Source organism: Typopeltis vanoorti, chromosome 23 (genome assembly GCF_054136105.1).
Source record: "Typopeltis vanoorti isolate ZY-2024b chromosome 23, IOZ_Tvanoo_1.0, whole genome shotgun sequence".
Taxonomy (NCBI): Eukaryota; Metazoa; Arthropoda; class Arachnida; order Uropygi; family Thelyphonidae; genus Typopeltis; species Typopeltis vanoorti.
In genome coordinates this window covers 71,268,623-71,289,416 of record NC_143571.1, presented here as the reverse complement: position 1 = coordinate 71,289,416, position 20,794 = coordinate 71,268,623, and the positions used below count along the sequence as shown (strand labels likewise).

General features: G+C 39.7%; 1 protein-coding gene across 1 annotated transcript in view; it reads right to left on the bottom strand.

Annotated features, from left to right (window-relative positions):
• LOC150093941 (cell adhesion molecule Dscam1-like) overlaps positions 1-20,794 on the bottom strand; it is a 1,598,688-nt gene that overhangs the window by 325,820 nt on the left and 1,252,074 nt on the right. The window contains exon 27 of the mRNA XM_090412925.1: positions 6,140-6,385. Coding sequence (XP_090269051.1) covers positions 6,140-6,385 — 246 coding nt within the window. The remainder of the gene's footprint in view (positions 1-6,139; positions 6,386-20,794) is intronic.

The following is a 20,794-nucleotide window of genomic DNA, read 5'->3' as shown; positions in this document are numbered from 1 at the left end:
CTTTAATGTTGTCAATCCATTTCTTTAAATTAAACATATTTGGTCATTAATAATTAAAATACAATTTTATTTAATGCTGACCATAAAAAGAAACTTATATTATAGCCTACCAGTTTCGCCAGCAGACTGTCTGGCTTTTTCAAGGCATTTATGAAAAGACATAAAAACTAGTAAATGCAAATTGAAAGGAACACAAAAAACGTTGTAAACCAACTAGTAGCTAAGGTTACACATTTGCGTGACAGAGAGGACTTATTGTTCTTATTCATTATCACGCATATGTGTTTGTTGTAAACGTGTAATGTGATTACTGGCTAGCTGTAGTTCAGCTTGATTAAGAGAGAGGATAAGGTTTTTCCACGAACTGTTTAGAATTACACCGTGATTTCTGTTGAGGTTTCCAGCAGTTATTGACACTATTGTGGCTTACTTGAATAAACGATGTCTGCAGTCGTCATTGAGATATGGCATGGAGCTGTTTTGCCACTCTATCGTGTGGTTAGATGTACAGAAATGATGTGCTAAGCTGGAAAAGATACTTCTGTTGTGGTTTACATCACCAACATGTTCTTTTTGTCTGATTTCTAAACTCCATGAAGTTTGTCCTATGTACGCAAGACCAAAGGAGCAGGGAATGTAATATACTCCTGGATATTTGTAGAAAGGAACCTTATCTTTTGGGGATCCTAAAACTTGTCTGATGCTGGTGGTTGGTTTGCCGACCACTCTGATGCTGTAGGCTCTTAGTATTCTTGCTATTTGATAAGAAATTGACTTGATGAAAGGGATCACTACAGTAGAAATGTGCTCAGAGTGTGATTCTTCTTGTCCGGGTTTGTCACTGTATAGATATTTTTTTATGATGTTTTGAGGATATCCATTTTGTGATAATGTGTTGGCTATTAGTGAGAGTTCAGTCTGAGTATCCTCCTTCACAGATACTGGAAGATATCTTCATTATACTTCAAACCATCACAAGACACACAAACTGAGCATTATCCACATGTTGAAATATAGGGCCAGAAAGTTTATATCAGAAGAGGAGGATACTCAGACTGAACTCTCACTAATAGCCAACACATTATCACAAAATGGATATCCTCAAAACATCATAAAAAAATATCTATACAATGACAACCCCAGACAAGAAGAATCACACTCCCAGCACATTTCTACTGTAGTGATCCCTTTCATCAAGTCAATTTCTTATCAAATAGCAAGAATACCAAGATCCTACAACATCAGAGTGGTCGGCAAACCAACCACCAGCATCAGACAAGTTTTAGGATCCCCAAAAGATAAGGTTCCTTTCTACAAATATCCAGGAGTATATTACATTCCCTGCTCCTGTGGTCTTGCGTACATAGGACAAACTTCATGGAGTTTAGAAATCAGACAAAAAGAACATGTTGGTGATGTAAACCACAACAGAAGTATCTTTTCTGGCTTAGCACATCATTCTGTACGTCTAACCACACGATAGAGTGGCAAAACAGCTCCATGCCATATCTCAATGATGACTACAGACATTGTTTATTCAAGGAAGCCACAATAGTGTCAATAACTGCCGGAAACCTCAACAGAAATCGGGGTGTAATTCTAAACAGTTCGTGGAAAAACCTTATCCTCTCTCTTAATCAAGCTGAATTACAGCTAGCCAGTAATCACATTACACATTTACAACAAACACGTATGCGTGATAATGAATAAGAACAATAAGTCCTCTCTGTCACGCGAATGTGTAACCTTAGCTACTAGTTGTTTTACAATGTTTTTTATGTTCCTCTCAATTTGCATTTACTAGTTTTTATGTCTTTTCATAAACGCCTTGAAAAAGCCAGACAGTCTGCTGGCAAAACTGGTAGGCTATAATATAAGTCTGTTTTTGTGGTCAGCATTAAATAAAATTGCATTTTAATCCATTTCTTTCTCAGTCTTCCTCTGCTTGGTAATATGTTTGGTAGTCTTTCTGGGTTCATTCTTGAAACATATCCAAACCAGCTTAGTTGGCTCCTTTTTAGTGCTGTAATTATTGTTTCTATATTATTGTGAGAATATAGATGGATGAAAAGAAGGTGCTTAGGATATTACAAAATATCAATGTGAACACGGCCATGGTATTGGATATGACATGGGCTTGTGTGTTGTGAAATAAGTAGTAGTGTCACAGATGGCAAGCAATTTAAGTCTCAGTTCTGGTGCGTCCCACAAGAGTGGAAAGTGGCCAAAATACTTTCATTACATAAGTGAGATTCTGAGACTGAAGTATCACATTAGAAACTGATCAGTATCTTAAGAATGGTAGTTAAATATTGAAAAAGTTTTAAGGGCAGAATTTAGGAATGCGTATATAAGAACATGACACTCTATGAGAGGAAGCATAACAGTATGAATGGATATGTCTTGCCTTAAATGGATTATTCACTTTCTATAATGAAGTGAGATTTGAGCAAAAAGGAAATGACAATACCATAATACTGCTAGGCTTTTGCAAAGGCATTGGGTGACTAGCAATGTAATTCAGCTGCTTTTATATAATTTGCCAATTATATAGAAGCAGCTGAAGACAGATTTGAAGACAAATTATATTTGTCAATTATATTATGTAGCGAATGACTGATTCATGCAGGAGTATCTATGATTTGCTGATAATGCCAAACTGAGAAAAGCATTGTTTAATAAGAGCAACAAAGAAATCCTGTTGGATTATTTTAATAAAATGACTGTGGGCACAGGATAATGATTGACGGTATCCTGAAAGATGATTTCAATAGTCTGATGATATGGTGCACAGGAAAATTATTGTGGCAAAGTGGAAGGTTATGGAATTTGGGATAAAGAGATTGAGAATTGAATTTTTCCTGGACTACAGGAAAACTGGTGAGGCAAGGGATTTTTAAATTTATTTTTTATGTCCATCTCATTCAAATAATCAATATATTGTATATTAATAATCTAGGCAAGCTAAGAATTAGGTAATCTGGAAATTCTTCTCTGGAGACCAAATATGGAACTTTTTCTAGCTGCTTTAGGCATATCTAATAATCGAATGGTGATCTCATTCTAGATGAGGAAATTAAACCACCTAAAGATCTTCACAAACATCCATGGTTGCAGTGGGATTCTAACTCATTATTTATTTGGTTTCAAAGCAGACGTGCCATCCCTTGGCCAACCAGGATAGCAGGGAGTGATGGTGGACAGCGAATTTTTTTTTTTTTTTTTTCTTGTATATCATTTAATGAACTGCACTCCATGAGATTGATAAGGAGTAGAGATCTGATGGCTGATGGTGGACAAGGAGTTGAGTTCAGAGGGGCAGCATATTGCAAAAGTGAGGAAAATGGAAAAAAAAAATCACTTGGATGCTGAAGAATACACTGAAAGTAGAAATAGGGAGGTTATTATTCCTAACAGGGGTTTGTTACAGCAACATTTGAACCACTGTGTGCAGTTTGACTACCTTCATTATGTAGGATGTGGAAGTGGTGGTTGAAGTTTTATGAGTTACAAAATTTGGTTGATATGCAAAAAAAGATGCATATGATAGAAATATATAAGTTAATAAAGGGATCTTACATGATTGATGCAGAAGAAATTTTTCAATGCTTGATGAGATAGATAAATTTTACTGACTGTCTGTAGTTCCATTAACACTCTGGTGCTTTTTGAAAATGATTCTTCTATTGCAATTTTATAGTGTTCCATTATTAGGCAACAGGTCACTCTCTCCCACCTGTTGGAGAGGGTGATCATATGATTTTGACTTGAAGATGAATAGACATGCAGGAACATATGTGGAATTATAAGGCAGGTGATTATAATAGTCTTACAACTTGGGGAAGTTTCATGGAGGCAGGAATTGGAAGGACGGGATATCATTAGTGCTTGGGAAATTGTGAACGAATATTTGTTAGCAGCAATAGTAAGCTGTATTCCATGAGTACGGAAGAGGATACAATTTGGAGTAAAGTGGATGACAAACAATATCAAACAGGAGCTGCATGTGAAAAAGAGGCTATGGAAGAGATATAAGGTGACAGGTGAAGAGAAGATGCATGAAGAATATAAGACACAAGCCAGGAGAGTGACTAGTATGGTAACGAAGGCAAAACTGGAATATGAAAAGAGATTGGCCCTAAGATCCAAAAAAATCCTAGGGAATTTTTTAGCTATGTGGCCAGAAGGAGGAGAAACGACTGTGGAAGAATGACATTGTGGGATAAAAATGGGAATAGAGTGACTGATGCAGAGGACATAGTGGAATTGTTCAACTGCTCTTGAACACTTTATTGGAGTATTTCATTCTGGAGGAGTAAATTTTAATACTAGAGGGATAGGGCAGGTTTGAGGTTTACAGGTGCAGCAGGAGAGTGTGTTCCAAATACTGAGTACTCTGGATGTCAGTAAAGCAGTGGGACTGGATGGCATTAAACCATGAGTATTGAGAGAATGTGCTAAAGAACTGACAGAGCCTTTGATCTGGTTTTTCATGAAAGTCTGGCTGTGGGAAAGGTGCCCAAGGAATGGAAGGAAGGTAAGATAGTACCATTGCATAAGAGTGGTAGCAGATTGGAAGTGTCTAATTACAGGCCAGTTTGTGTGTCATCAGTAGTTGTTAAGATCTTGGAGAAATTACTGAGGGACCTTATACAGCATCGGGCAGATGAGGGTAATGTTATCTGTGAGATTCAACATGGATTTGTGAATGGGGAGCTCTTGTTTTAGCAATATGCTAGTCTTTTATAATAAAGTTTCAAGAGCAGTAGATGAGGGAAAGGCATATACTGCAATTTTCTTGGATTTAGTGAAGGCATTTGACAGGATGCTACATGATAAGTTGATAGGTATCAGCGAGTTGTGTATGGTGGGGCAGTTTCAAGGAGACAGAGGGTTACAAGTGGTATCCTGCAGGTCTCAGTACTGGGACCTATATTGTTTAACCTTTATATCAATGACATTGTCAGTGGATTGCAGGGTGATGTTCAGTTGTTTGTGGATGATGTGAAGCTGCGGAGTATTATTAGTAATAGTGCAGATGTGGTAGTCATGCAAGAGGATTTGAATAAGCTAGACAGATAGGCAAATGATTGGGGATGTCGGTTTAATGCAGCAAAATGTAAGGTCTTGAGGTTTGGGACACATCGATTGCACGCTGCATACTCTATTGGATTAGATATACTGGAGGAAGTAGGGGAGACAAGAGATATGGGGTTGATGAGTGAGTGATCGAAACCTGAAATTCAAGGGACATATTGCAAAGGTGGTGAAGGTAACATAAAGGATTGCTGTAATAATAAGAAGGATGCTGACCTGCAGAGATAAAAGTATTATCATTCCGTTGTATAAGTTTCTGATGAGACCATACTTAGACTATTGTTCTCAGATTTGGTCCCCAGGATTTGAAGGGGATAAATTAACTGTGGGAAGGTTACAAAGGCAGATAACAAAGACAGTTTCAGGGCTGTACAATGTTAGTTATGAGGATCGGCTGAGAGAATGTGGAATACAGAGTTTGGTGGATAGGAGAAGGAGAGGTGATATGATTGAGACTTTTAAACTGTTGAGAAGTGGTTGCAGGGTTGACACTGGGGAGTTCTTATGCTTGATTGAACAGTGGGAACCAGGGATGGCCCCTTGTCATCATTTCTTCTCACTATTCAACCAAGCATAAGAACTCCCCAGTGTCAACCTTGTAACCACTTCTCAACAGTTTAAAAGTCTCAATTATAGCACCTCTCCTTCTTCTATACTTGAAACTGTGAGCAAGAGGGTGAGGAGTGGTTTCTTTGCATGGAGGGTGGTTGAACCATGGAATGCATTTCCTGATATAGTGGTGAGAGTGAGAATGGTCAATGAATTTAAGGAGTGGTATGATAGACTTTGTGTTTCCTAGGAGAGACCTCCCACGATGAGTCTTCATAGACTCTGTGTTTCTTAAGAAGGACCTCCCACGATGAGTCTTTTGACTCCATGGAGGTCTGAATAATAATAATGTACTGAGGATGACTATGATATATAGGTAAAAATTTTATAACTAATAAATTTATTTCATGTAAGTTTAAGTTTCTATCTATAATTTTTCTTAGTACATAGTTATCCTGTAATATTAAATAGATGAATAAAGAAATTAGCTTACAGTGGCTAGTAGAAGGCCCTGCTTGTTGAGAAACTTGCCGATTTTGTGAGCTGCTTATGTTTGGAGTGGGTTTCCTAACTGGAGATGAGAAATAAGAAGGAAGATCTCTACTATGACTTTGTTGACTGTGGCTGTGGCTGTGACTGTGACTATGGCTATGGCGACTGGTTTCTGACCGCTGAGATTTCTTTTCTAAATGTGCCATCAGGGCTGTTGTAGTAGCTACATCACTGCGAGAAGATGACTCTAAATTTTTTTTTCAAAAATGAGATATTATTATTAATACTTATTATTAATTAATTTTAACTTCAAATAATTCATGATTTCATAGATCAGAATTTTAATGGGATCAATTCATGTAGCAAAGCAAGGTTTATACTAATTACCAAACAATGAACTATAGTTTAGATATTCCTGTTATGTAACAGTTTTGTCACAACTGGTATACAGCGAGTACATTAGATCTGAATTTTTCAAACGTTCACCTAATATCCAGTACTCCATTCCAGCAGTTGTTTGGCATTTTGCTTATTATTCAAACAAAAAATTCCACCCTAACATATGAGTACTCTAAACAACATGTTCTGATGTTGGTTGTTTGGCATTTTGTTATTGAGTTATACGTGTGCTCTCCTGCTTTCCCATCCAAACATATAATTATTTTGTAATCAGGTTCAATGGAACTGAAGGAATAAAATGTTATAACTCCACAGTAACTAAGAAAATGCTCTTCAAGATAAACTGTTGGCATTTTCTTAATTATAATTATTATTATTACTACACCTTCCATGGAGTTGGCAGACTCATCGTGAAAGGTTCATTCAACTGACAACATACTTATCATAGAAAAGTTTAAAATCCTTAACACTCCTTGCATTAACAACATATTTTGGCTATGTGTTCCATTCAGTGACAATTCTCCATGTAAAAAAATCTACTACTCACACCCCTCATAATCACACTCTTACATATCTTCCAGGGATGGGCTCTGGTTATTCACCTCTTGCCTTCTATTCTTTTTATAATTGCTTTTGGATTAATTTGATAAAACTATCTCACTAATTTAAACATCTCTATTATGATATCCTATCCACCAAATCTTGCAATCCACATTTCTTCAACCACTGCTCTCTCTCTCTCTCTCTTTCCATAGCAGCATTCTAAAGTCCTGATATTGTCTTATTCACTTGTCTCTGGACCCTCTCAAATACTTCCACATCACATTGAAAAGCAGGTGACCAAATCTGAGCACAATAGTCCAAGTGTGGTCGGAGAAGTGCTTTATAATGGCACAACCACATCCTTATATCTACTTATTAGAGCACTTCTTATCATAGTGGCACTATGATGTGCAGTCTTTGCAACACTTGCAATATGCCCTCTAAACTTCAGTCTATTATCAACCATCACTCCCAAATCTGAAATCTCATCCACTTCCTGCAGCACAGAATCGTCACTATAGTAGAGAGCAGTGGCGTCCAGTGAAAATTTTAATTTGGGGGGGGGGCTGCATTTACAAAATAAGAAAAATAATCAATTTTTTTCCTAATCAGTAACCAATTTATTAATAAGTAAATTTACATATTCGAGAATAAGTAAATTTACATACTTCGAGAATTTTGAGACTCGCCGATATTCGTTTGCGCTGGTCACTGCACGTAACAAATGAATCTAACAGTGCTCGTTAAGCAGTGTCGCTACAGATAAATTGTATGCTTGCGCGCATTATTTCTGTGAGATATGAAACTTTTATTATTGGTGTGTGTTCGTGGTGAGGGTGAAATATTTTTGCCAAAAATACCTTTTTTTAATAAAAGTTTTGTATCTCACAGAAATAACACGGCAAGCATACAATTTATCTGTAGCAACACTGCTCGTTGAGCAGTGTCGGATTCACTTGTTACATGCAGTGTAAAGTGCAAACGAATATCGGTGAGTCTAGATGCAGCTGAATGAGCACAATAATTCCGACTCTGCGTTAGATCACAGTGCATTTGTTTCGTAATCTAAAGCGTTAATCGAATAATTCCAATTATTAACTATTCAGTCAATGTTGAAACATAAGCTGTAATATTTAACATGTTGTATTGCATTTATACAATGCTGTAAGCATTGTTATTATTTATAAACACAAACAAAATTTAATTTTTTCATTTTTCCCTTGAGGGTGCTGCAGTGTCGCAGTGCTTATGTACAAGCCTCCAGTGGTAAAGTGCCTTATATTTCTGCACTCCAAAATGCAACATCTTGCATTTATTAATATTAAAACTGTAACCCCACTCATTTGTCCAATTCAAAAGTCTTTTCAAATCTTCCTGAAGGGAAATTAACATCAGTAGTGTTACTTATAATTCTCCCCAACTTTGCATCATCACCAAACTGAAGATCCTCCAGTCAGTTCACATGATCATTTAGAAATAATTTAAACAGCAGGGGCCCAAGAAGAGAACCCTGGGACATGCCACCGGTACCTGCTTTTTTTTTTTTTTTGAGATGTTGCTTCATCATACACAACTTGCTAGTATCATTCAGACAGCCAATCTCCAATCCATCTAACCAATATACTATCTATTCTCATCCTCCGTAGGTTGTACACCAATTTATCATGTGGTAATCTATCAAACACATTTGCAAAGTCCAAGAATATTGTTGTGTATGATTCTCCCTTCTCTAACACACTCATTCCATTATTATAAAATGCAATTAACTTGGCTAAAACAAGACCCACCCCCCTTACAAATCCATGCTGGCCATTATAAAGAATGCTATGTTCATCAATCCAATCCTGTATTCTACTCCTAACCAATCTCTCTAACACCTTGACTACAACTGCAGTTATACAGCCTGTTCTATAATAAAAACTTCTATCCTAGAACCATGCTTATGGATTGGTACTATTTTGCCTTCCTTCCACTTCTTAGGAACCCTCTTACTTCAAGACTTTTATTAAACAACCAGGTCAAGGGCATAGCTAACTGTCCTGCATATTCCATAAGAATAAGTGGTGATATGTCATCCATTCCCACAGCCTTATTAACATCTAATGCAATCACGACCTGATACACTTCTGATTCTTTCACTTCCAATTCTCCTAATACTTGCCTTACTTTTATATATTGCACAGAATCATTTACACCAGTATGATATACATTGATAAAGTGCTCGTTCAATAATTCCACTCTATCCTTTGCAAGAGTCACTCTACTGCTGTGACTATCCACCAGTGTCAGCCATAATTATTCTTTCTCTTGCTTGCCATATAGTGGAAAACTTCCCTTGAATTAACCTTGGCCTGACTAGCCAATCTCTTCTCATACAGTACCTTTTCTTTCTATACCATGCCCTTCATGAATCCAATCACTACCACCAACTGTCTTGTACCTCCTCCATAGCCTTTTCTTTTCCAATAGCTTATTTGATTTCACTGTTCATCCATTTTTATCCCTACTCTATTTACTTGCTTAACCCTTGGTATGCAGGTAATTTATATGACAGAAATTTATAAGACAAGATACTGTCTTATAAATTTCCTGCACTGTCAACATCTTTCTGCGCAGCTCATCTGTCCAACATATTGATGCTAAATGACTACAGAGCTTCCTATAATCACCTGCCTTATATCTCCCCATGTATCTGTTTTTGGCAGTAACCTTTTCTTGTTTCACCACTTCCCAAACGAGTACCTCATGATGATCACTCTCACCAACTGGCATCAGTGTTAATACTTCATTAATAACTACATCTTGTGAAGTTATCACGAAATCCAAAACATTCAAGTCTCTAGTTGCTTCAGTCACATTCTGCTTAAGATATTTCTCTCTCAGAAATTCAATAAACTCACTCTACTTATTCCCCATACCTATCTCCTCCTTCCATTGTATATATCTGTAATTAAAGTCTCCCATCAGGATCACCCTCCTTTTACATGCCTGACCAATTTGCATAAACATTTCACAATCAGTATTCTCTACATTCCCTTGACTATAACAGCATTCTATCAGATATACTAGCCTGTTAATTTCAACTTCACACCATCCAGATTCAATATCTGTGCATGTGCTATCAACTTCAGCACTTTGTGGACTCAATTCCTCCACAATCCTTATTGGACTCCTCCCCTCTCCTCTTTTCACCTTATCCTTCTGAAAAGTTATATATCCTTCCATTTCTATTCCTGACATCACGTCATATCACGTCATATCCTCCTCAGATAACCAACTTTCATTTATACAGTATGGCACAAAAAAAAAAGAAAAAAGTACTGAATAAATACAATGATATATGTTATGGAGTAAACAGGTTGTTTGTTAACATAGAAATATATCTTTACACATGATGATATGTATATCCACAACTATTGGTGGAATCTTGGTTGAATAAAGCATTGATGATAGATTACGTGCTCGAAATGGGCACCTTGTCTTTCAAGACAGGTTTTGTAGCACATATGAAGGTTCTCTGTCATCTTGGAGAACAAGGGTTGGCATATCTGCTGGTCATATCATGTAATTTTATCCCTTAGTTCATCAAGGTTTGAAAGTAGGTCATGGTGGAATACCCATTCCTTTAACATACCCCGGACAAAGGCATCAAGTCTGGAGAAATCAGGAGAACATGAACACTACGGGAATTCTGTGAACTTTGAAATGAGCCTCCCTGGGAGGTGTTCTGGTAAATAGGCTCTAGAACCACATGATGTGTGATAAGTTGCTCCATCCTGTTGGAATACCTGTGCATGAAATGGAATGTTTTTTGCATGACACATCTTATGCAAATCTTGGGTGAATGAAACCAACACATTCCTGATGTAGCATTAGCTATTCAAGGTCACGGTTACACCACCCTCTTCGATGAAGTAGGGTCCAATTATGCCATGGCTGAAAACTGCACACAGGTGGTGACCTTCTCACTGCAAAGAGGTTTCTCTTGGACAAATTCAGGTCTCGAGAAACCTGGAAACCTGTAAAGTCATCTGTTTACATGACTGCTTACATGGAAATGCATTTCATCTGCATAGTATGCCTCCTGTGTAGTGTAATCCATTGCTGTTAAACACTGACCCATCTGAATGATGTATGAAAAGGCACCCAGCTCCTTAAGGATTCTCTGTAGTGATCGCCTTGATATATCCCAAGTTTTACTGCTGTTCAGCTTTGACTGTGTTTCAGAGTGACACTTGCTTCAGCACATACCCGTGATTCTCATTTGTGTTAATAGTTCATGGCCTCCCCAAAATGCCCTTTGCGTTGTGGCAGAACACTCCCGGTGTCAGAACCTATCAATTAAGGCAATGATGACACTATTTCTTGGTATAATAAATTTAGTTTAATCCTTTATCCAAGTGTAAGCAAACAAAGTTTGCACCTGAATCAGGACTGAGGTAAGGCGGTACAACACCAGGCAACTCATTGCAAAGGTGGAGCAACTCCTGTCTCAGTATCTCCTATAATGCAAAACACATCTCCTTGCAGATGTGTCTAATGTTATGCATTAAGGGAAGGGCCACTACCCAGACTAGTTTCGACCTTTATTGAGGTCTCTTCGGTGGGAGCCAGGCCCAAGTTGAGATACCAGGCAGAAGCATTAGCAGATCATCTCCACCTATAGGAATTGCCAAATGGTGTGCCACCTTTTTTTAATAAATTACTCTGGATTTAGAAAAAGATGTTGAAATTTCTTGGTATAATAAATTTAGTTTAATCCTTTATCCAAGAGTAAGTAAACAAAGTTTGCGCCTGAAAATATCTTCAGGACTGAGGTAAGGCGGTTACAACACCAGGCAACTCGTTGTAAAGATGGAGCAACTCCTGTCTTAGTATCTCCTATAATGCAATATAATGCAAAACACATCTCCTTGCGGATGTGTCTAATGTTATGCATTAAGGGAAGGGTCACTACCCAGACTAGTTTCGACCTTTATTGAGGTCTCTTCAGTGGGAGCCAGGCCCAAGTTGAGATACCAGGCAGAAGCATTAGCAGGTCATCTCCACGTATAGGAATTGCCAAATGGTGTACCACCCTTTTTTAATAAATTACTCTGGATTTAGAGAAAGATGTTGAAATTTTATTTTTCACTTGGTTAGAGTATAATAAATTTAGTTTAATCCTTTATCCAAGTGTAAGCAAACAAAGTTTGCACCTGAAAATATCTTTAGGACTGAGGTAAGGTGGTATAACACCAGGGCAACTCGTTGCAAAGGTGGAGCAAGCTACCAACATCTCCTGTCTCAGTATCTCCTATAATGCAAAACACATCTCCTTGCAGATATGTCTAATGTTATGCATTAAGTGAAGGGCCACTACCCAGACTAGTTTCGACCTTTATTGAGGTCTCTTCAGTGGGAACCAGGCCCAAGTTGAGATACCAGGCAGAAGCATTAGCAGGTCATCTCCACCTATAGGAATTGCCAAATGCTCCACCTTTGCAACGAGTTGCCCTGGTGTTGTACCACCTTACCTCAGTCCTGAAGATATTTTCAGGCGCAAACTTTGTTTGCTTACACTTGGATAAAGGATTAAACTAAATTTATTATACTCTAACCAAGTGAAAAATAAAATTTCAACATCTTTCTCTAAATCCAGAGTAATTTATTAAAAAAGAGTGGCACACCATTTGGCAATTCCTATAGGTGGAGATGACCTGCTAATGCTTCTGCCTGGTATCTCAACTTGGGCCTGGCTCCCACTGAACTAGCCTAGCTCCCACTGACGAGACCTCAATAAAGCGGCCCCGAGAGAAAGCTCCATGTTCCAGTCTTCTTTTGGATTCCAGTTGCCAGTTACCAGATCCCGAGAGAGAGCTCCTATTCCAGTATTGTTTGGTAAGAACCCTTCTAGTTTTTCTTTTGTTGGTTTTTATTTTATGCGGCCTCGTTCCAATCGGTGCAGGTCCGTTTTAGGGTATTTCCTTTTGGGGACTGAAATTTGCTATTCTGTTGGTAAGGTATTTGCTTTTAAACAATGTCGAAATTCTTGCCAAGAGTTCGTACTCTCGGGATCGAAATTGACCCAAATATCGACAAAGCGACGTTTGTGAGAGCTCTTCTCAAAGTCGTCAAAGCCCCGGTAATCCTTCGAGACAAACATAAGTGGACCTCAGTCTCGAAATCGCTCAGAGAACAGAACATCAACTATTCCTGGGCCAGAAACACAGATGAAGGGGTAAAGATACAACCTGAATCAGTCGCAGACTACCGCATGGTTACAAAAATGCTGGACAACTCCATGCTGCCTTTTCACACATTTGCACTGGCTAGTGAGAAGAACCTAAAAGTGGTTCTCAGGGGGGTTGCCGAGGGAATCACGACTGACGAGGTCAATGCCGATCTCATCAACCAAGACCTGACCCCAGTTAAAGTGAGCAGAATGCTAAGATCGGATAAAAAACCTATGCCACTAGTTCTGGTAGAGATATCAAACATGCAAAAAAGAATATACGAATTAAAAAATATATGTGGGCTCAAAATCACAACTGAGCCACTAAGAAAGAAGGCATCGGCAGGACAATGCCATAGATGCCAAACGTCAGGGCATGCCCAAAAGCTCTGCAAAGCACCCTTCAGATGCCTAAAATGCGGCAAAGAACATCCGACTAGCACCTGCACCAAGCCAAAAACAACACCGGCATGCTGTGCTAACTGTGGAGGACCTCACCCTGCCAATTACAAGGGGTGTATGTCCCACCCAAGAAATCGTGGGATAACAAAAACTAGCCTCAGACCCCCTCCCGGTAATAACTCCACTACCAAGCAGGCAACTCACCCCTCGTCTCAGTTCACGCCAACAACACAGCCAACCAACATGACAAAAACGTATGCTGAGGCTGCACGACCTAAGAACTCCACATCCTACAAACAGCGAGGCTCCAACTTAGAAAAAATCTTAACTGCCTCGCTTGCCACCATGCTGCAAGAATTTAGCATGACAAGCCCCTCACCTTCCTCCAGAAAGAGATTCCTACAAGGAACACAATCCATCCTAACAGCCCTCTGTCATGAATAGAAAACACAAACCAAACTCACTAAAGATTGTAGCTTGGAATGCAAATGGAATAACAAAATCCTGGAACTCCCAGAATTTGCATCCAGATACAAACCTGACATCATTCTAGTCAACAAAACACACCTCAGACCAGCAAATAACCCAAGACTCCGAGGCTTTAGCATGTACAGAAAGGATTGACTTGGTGCAAGAGGAGGAGGCACTGCTGTCTACATAAAAAGCTACTTAAACCATAACACAGTAACTGACCTCCCAACTATGAACCTAGAGGTGACCGGAGTGGAGGTACACACCAGCAACGCAGGCAGTCTAAAGATCTACGCAGCGTACAACCCACCTGGAATCCCACTACTCATATCTGACCTAGACTCTATCCTCGGATCCAAAGACTCCATAATCTTAGCAGGAGATCTCAACTCCAAGCATACAGCCTGGTTTAGCTCATCCATTAACACCAAAGGACACATTTTATACAACTATGCAATGCACAACTCTGCCATTGTGGTTGGACCTACTGAGCCCACTCACCACAGCCCAACAGGAAGATCAGATGTTTTGGACATCGTAATACTTAAAAGCATCCCATACCAATACCAACTAGAAACAATAGAAGAACTTTCATCAGACCACAACCCCATTCAGCTCAGGCTAGGCAATCAAGAACAGTTCTCACCCCAGCACTCCTTTATAGCTTGGAACAAACTCGCAAAAACTCTACCAGAATACATTGGTCCACCACCCATCATACAGAAAAAAGAAGAGATAGATATAGCCATAATCAATCTAACAAGCCAAATGCAGAAAGCAATAGCCTCAGTAAAGCAAACCACTCTCCACCACACCACCAACAGGATCCCAGAAGAAATCATGGACCTGATTAGAACCAAGAACAAAGCAAGAAAGAGATATCACAACACTAGAGCACCACAGGACAAAACAACACTAAACAAACTCAACAGAAAAGTCAGAGAAGCTCTACAAAACCACCGAAATCAAGAATGGGAAACCAAATTAACCACACTCAACCCAGAAGATCACTCCATATGGAAATTCTTAAAAATCCTACGCACCAAAAGGCAGCCCTTACCTCCTATACAAACCAAACAAGGAAAAGGCAGAAGCCCTCATAGACAACCTGGAGGAGCAGTGCAGCCCATCGTACAAAAGTCTTAACATTAATTTCATCTATAAAGTTCATCGCCATGTCAGGAAAGCATTAAATCTCACAGATACCTCAGAACCCATCTCCCCCACTACCCCAGGGGAAATAACCAAAATCATAGCACAACTGAACAACAAAAAGGCTCCAGGCCCTGATGGCATCACCAACAGAACACTAAAGTTGCTTCCAAGAAAAGCAATAATACATATTGTTAATATAACAAACGCGATCATCAGATTTCAGCACTTCCCGACAACCTGGAAAACAGCAGATATCATACCTATAAAAAAGGCAGGTAAGAATCCTCAACTTCCAGAAAGCTACAGACCCATTAGCCGATTATCAAGTCTTGGAAAAGTCACTGAAAAGGTTATACTCACAAGGCTACAAGCAATCACTGACAAGCTCGGAATCATCAAAACGAGCAATTCGGATTCCACAGAGAACACTCCACAGCACAACAAATACACCGTCTGGTAGAATACATAGCAGGAGGCTTTAACTGGAATCTCCAGACGGCTGCAGTCTTCATCGACATAGCGAAGGCCTTTGATAAGGTATGGCATCAGGGACTTCTCTACAAACTTATACAATTTAATTCCCAATAAAACTAGTCAAACTAATTAAAGCATACCTAAGTGACAGACACATGCAAATCCAACTAAATGGAACAGTGTCATCCAAACGCAAGATCTGTGCAGGCGTGCCACAGGGTTCCCTCTTAGCACCTCTACTGTTCTCGATCTATACAGCTGATATCCCCCCAAACCCGAGAAATATCATTACAGCACTATATGCGGATGACACCGCGATACTTTCAAGATCTCGCAGCCCTCAGCTAGCAATTAGAAGGCTGCAAGGCAGCATCAACATACTAGAAACTTGGCTAACAGATTGGAGGATCCAGGTAAACCCCCTGAAAAGTTCTGCTGTGCGGTTCTCCAGAAGAAAAGTCACCAGCAAGGATGACATCCAGCTCCATGGACTCAAGATCCCATGGGTAACAGAAGTAACGTATCTTGGTGTGAAACTGGATAGCAAACTGCTATTTGGTAACCACATCAAACTAATAGGAGTGAAGACATCCAGAGTAATTGCACAACTCTACCCCCTGATCAACCGCAAAAGCAAACTAGATGCAAGAAACAAGCTAACGCTGTACAAAACTGTAATTCGCCCAGTTATCACCTACGCCTCTCCAGCATGGAGTCATACCTCAGAAACCAACATACAAAAACTACAAAGAATCCAGAACAAGTGCCTAAGAATGATCCTAGATGCCCCATGGTACATAAGAAACTCCCAGATCCACTGAGAAGTAAACATCCCTTACATCCGCTCGCATCTCCACGACTTAGCTGAGAAATTCTTTTCCAAGGCAACCCTGCACTCAAATCCACTGATCAAACAAGCCAACAACTACAGTGAAGCAATACACTGCAAATACAGAAGACCAAAATCTATTCTACTACACAGCGAACATCACTAACTACAGGCCCCAAGAGGGCGAGCAGGTAGCTCAATAATACCTCATTCACAGTATCACTTACAGAGATAAAGATTTCTGCTTCACCCATCCAGCCAGTAACGTTATGCGTTATGGTATCTCAACTTGGGCCTGGCTCCCACTGAAGAGACCCCGAGAGAAAGCTCCATGTTCCAGCTCTGCAGTGAAAGTATCCCAGCCTTGGATTCCAGTTTCCAGACCCCGAAAGAGAGCTCCTATTACAGTCCTGCTGCCTTGGTAAGAACCCTTTGTCTCTTTTTTTTTCTGCTTTGGTTCTTTGTGTTCCCCCTGTACCTAAGTTTAACAGGTTTTTCTTATCTTATCTTTTTGTGGACTTGGATCGTACAAGGGTCTACTCTTCCCTTTTTTTTTTTTTTTTTTTTTTGAAGTATGTCTTTGGCTCTACCGAGAGTAAGAACCCTCGGGTTCGAAATCGACGCAAGTGTACACAAGAGGACATTTGCGAAAGCGCTAATTGACTGCGTAGGGGCAGATAATATTTCTGGCTTTACCCCCTATGGGGGTGGCAGATATCAAGTAGTTTGTAAAAATACAACAACAAGGGAGAAACTACTCAAAGGGGTTGAGTGTGAAGGGAAACTTTGCCATCCTTTTGTCGTTGGTAGCATCTCTAAAAAGATGAGAATAAAGCAATTCCCTCTGGTATACCTAGAAGGAGGGAATGACATAATTAATCAAGTCTTTTCAAAATGGGGAACCGTAAGAGATGTCCAAGTAGGCAAAGACGCTGACTACCCTGAATGGATGTCGGGGGAAGTCACGTTCTCGTTAACGATGAAAACAGAAGTTCCGAATTTTGTAATGATCGGATCTACCAGGGTAATGGTGAGTTACCCAGGAGTAAAGAGGCAATGTTTTAAATGTGGAGCCCTGACTCATCTCGGGGCCCAGTGCCCGAAGTTAAAGTGTAAGAACTGCCTAACAGCAGGTCATACACTAGCACAGTGCCAATCGGCATGCCTAAAATGCGGCATTAACAGCCATAAAATAGACTGTCCGGACAGAAATCTGGCCGAAAAATTGGGAGGCACTATTACGCCCAACACGGAAACAACCGCCCAAAATGTTATTGGCGCAGAACCGAATGATTTCCCCACCCTAAAGGCCGCGCATGAGGGAACAATAAAGAATCATGCCACCACCTCCGAAACACTGTCAAGTACACCAGTGGAGAAGCCTGCAACCAGGAGAGATGAAGGGCAGGAGGAACTGGCCACCGATCAAACCGGCACTACAGACGTAGCAACCGAAAATAACCAGCAGCACCAACAAAACGGAACTATCACTGCAGTCACAATAGACAAGGACACGGAGGCAGTAGATATGGAAATCAACAATGCAGAAACCACACAAAAGAGGCCAGCCAGCCCTGAAGAAGTAAATATTAAAAAATCGAAAAAACAAGGAAGTCCAGCACAAGTTGGAAATATAAAGTCAACTTCAGAACCCACAAAGTTCCCTCATGCAAAGGCCAATGCACCTATATTGCATCTCTTAAAAGATTTCCTAGAGGAGGCGGCGAGACTACGAAAAGCAATAGAAACATTCGGAGACATTCAACTGATACTCACAGGACAAAACGGGCCAAGAGTCGTCAGTGGAATGGAACGACGTGTTTGTCGATAATATAGATGAAATCACTCCTGAAAAGATCATTGGTCTTATCGATGCAGAGGACGATGTGGGACTAGCACTGCACAGAGGCCTCTACATGCTAAACCACGTCCGTGGAGACAAATTAGCAGATCTCATCATTAAAACCCACAACAATAGACAGCAGGAGGATTTAAACCTCGCCTAACAAGTCAGTCGACTCCTAGTATCGATCTGCCAGAGCGGTAAAAAAAAAAAAAAAAAAAAAAAAAACTGGTTTGTTTTTTCTTCCTTTTGTCCTCTTTCAGATTAGAATTTTTGTTGTAAAAAAGGTCTATGTCTATTCCACACAGGAGGGGGTATCCTGAGAACCTGGGCTGCGAAGGCTTACACCGAGGCGATGCAGCTCCTTGTGGGCTGCATCACCCAGGCCAGGCTCTGCCCCCACTCTTCTCAGTATTAAACTGGTCATTCAGGTTGAAATTTCAGAATTTACCTAGTTTCTTACAAATTGTTACATGTAATTTTTAATGTTATTTACTAGTTCCTCTTTTTCATGTGGTGCTTCTTTCATTTGTTTTTCCCCACTTTCCTCGGGCAGACACCTGAAGAGGTGACTGACCGGGGAAAGCTGAAAAGAACGGATGGAGGGAGATAATGTCGGAGATCTGCTTGGTGCTGACATTTAAGTCAGGCCAAGTAGATCGACTGAGGCCTCTTTTAACTATCTACTACTATCCACTCTATCTTTTCTCCTCCTCTCTCACTATCAAGCTGACTCTCAGCACAACTTTTTTTTTTTTAAATCTAAAGAGGCCAGTGATGAAAGGCATGAACTCCCATTCGACCTCAATAAAGGTCGAAACTAGTCTGGGTAGTGGCCCTTCCCTTAATGCATAACATTAGACATATCCGCAAGGAGATGTGTTTTGCATTATAGGAGATACTGAGACAGGAGTGGTTGGTAGCTTGTTCCACCTTTGCAACGAGTTGCCCTGGTGTCGTACCACCTTACCTCAGTCCTGAAGATATTTTCAGGCGCAAACTTTGTTTGCTTACACTTGGATAAAGGATTAAACTAAATTTATTATACTCTAACCAAGTGAAAAATAAAATTTCAACTATTTCTTGGGGCATGCTTAAAGAAATGATGAACAAACTGCTCACAAACATGTTGTAGGCTTGGATCATTTGCTCTACCAACTCCGTATGAATGAAAATAATTTAATATTTAATAATGAAAATAAACGTTTTTTCTTCCAACATCAGCACGATTGTTGCAGCTAAATGTAATGGGGTGGACTCTACATATGCTCTTCTATTAATATGCATGCAGTCGAATGGCATATCTTAAAGTGTGTGTACTGAAGAATGTGCTGACATTCAGTACTGTTTTTTTTTGCACAATACATATCAATTATCTTTGGGCATACTGAGTCAATCAATGCAACAAACTTAACTCACTTATTTCAATCCTTATTTGTGTACAAGTATAATAATCCCTGTGTGTATGAGGCCATTCTACCAGCACCAACATTCTCTATTCTAGTTGCTATACCACACATTTCTCTTTGGTATGGCCACTCCCATTTCCTCGATCCTGACTCTGATTTCATTCATACTTGTCTCATTCTCACCTTTATGCATTCCATCACCTAGTGCTGCTGCAACCACATCTTCACCCATGTATCCATCTTCCTCCTGTCATTTAGCTATGCTATCCTGCTTAACAAGTAGACTCTGATCATTTGCTACATGATCTTCTTGATACAGTGCCTTCTCAGAAAACAAAAGCCTTTCTAAATGCCCAACACCAAACTCATTCAAATGCAACTGTTCAGCTTTAAACCATTTCAACTTCCTTCTAATTCACTCCATAGATTTACAAACTGAACTACCTCTGCTTCACATAAGTCAGTCATGTACTATTCATTATCTCTGCTCTCCTTTGGAATGGGACCAATCGTTCGATGCTGTTGGCACACTCTCCCTTGATGAGTCTTTGGACTCTCTGGAGGTGTCAAATAATAATAATAACAATAATAATAATAATATCTGGGGAACAAAGCTAACCGATTTTCCAACAACACTATTTGCCTTTATCTGCCAAAATAATTTCCTCAGGTCTCTATCAATTCTTTTTTTCACGGACTAAGTTATTTGTGCCCACGACTACTACTAATTGTGATGCCTACTCTTTCCTTCTCTACAACGCATCAGTTATTTATTATTATTATTATTATTATTATTAAACAAGACCCCATGGAGTCAAAGACTCATCTAGGAGGTCCTTTTATCTCACACACATCTCACCATACCGTGTCTTAAACACATTCAAACTCTTTGCAGACATCACACTCTCGGGCAAGGC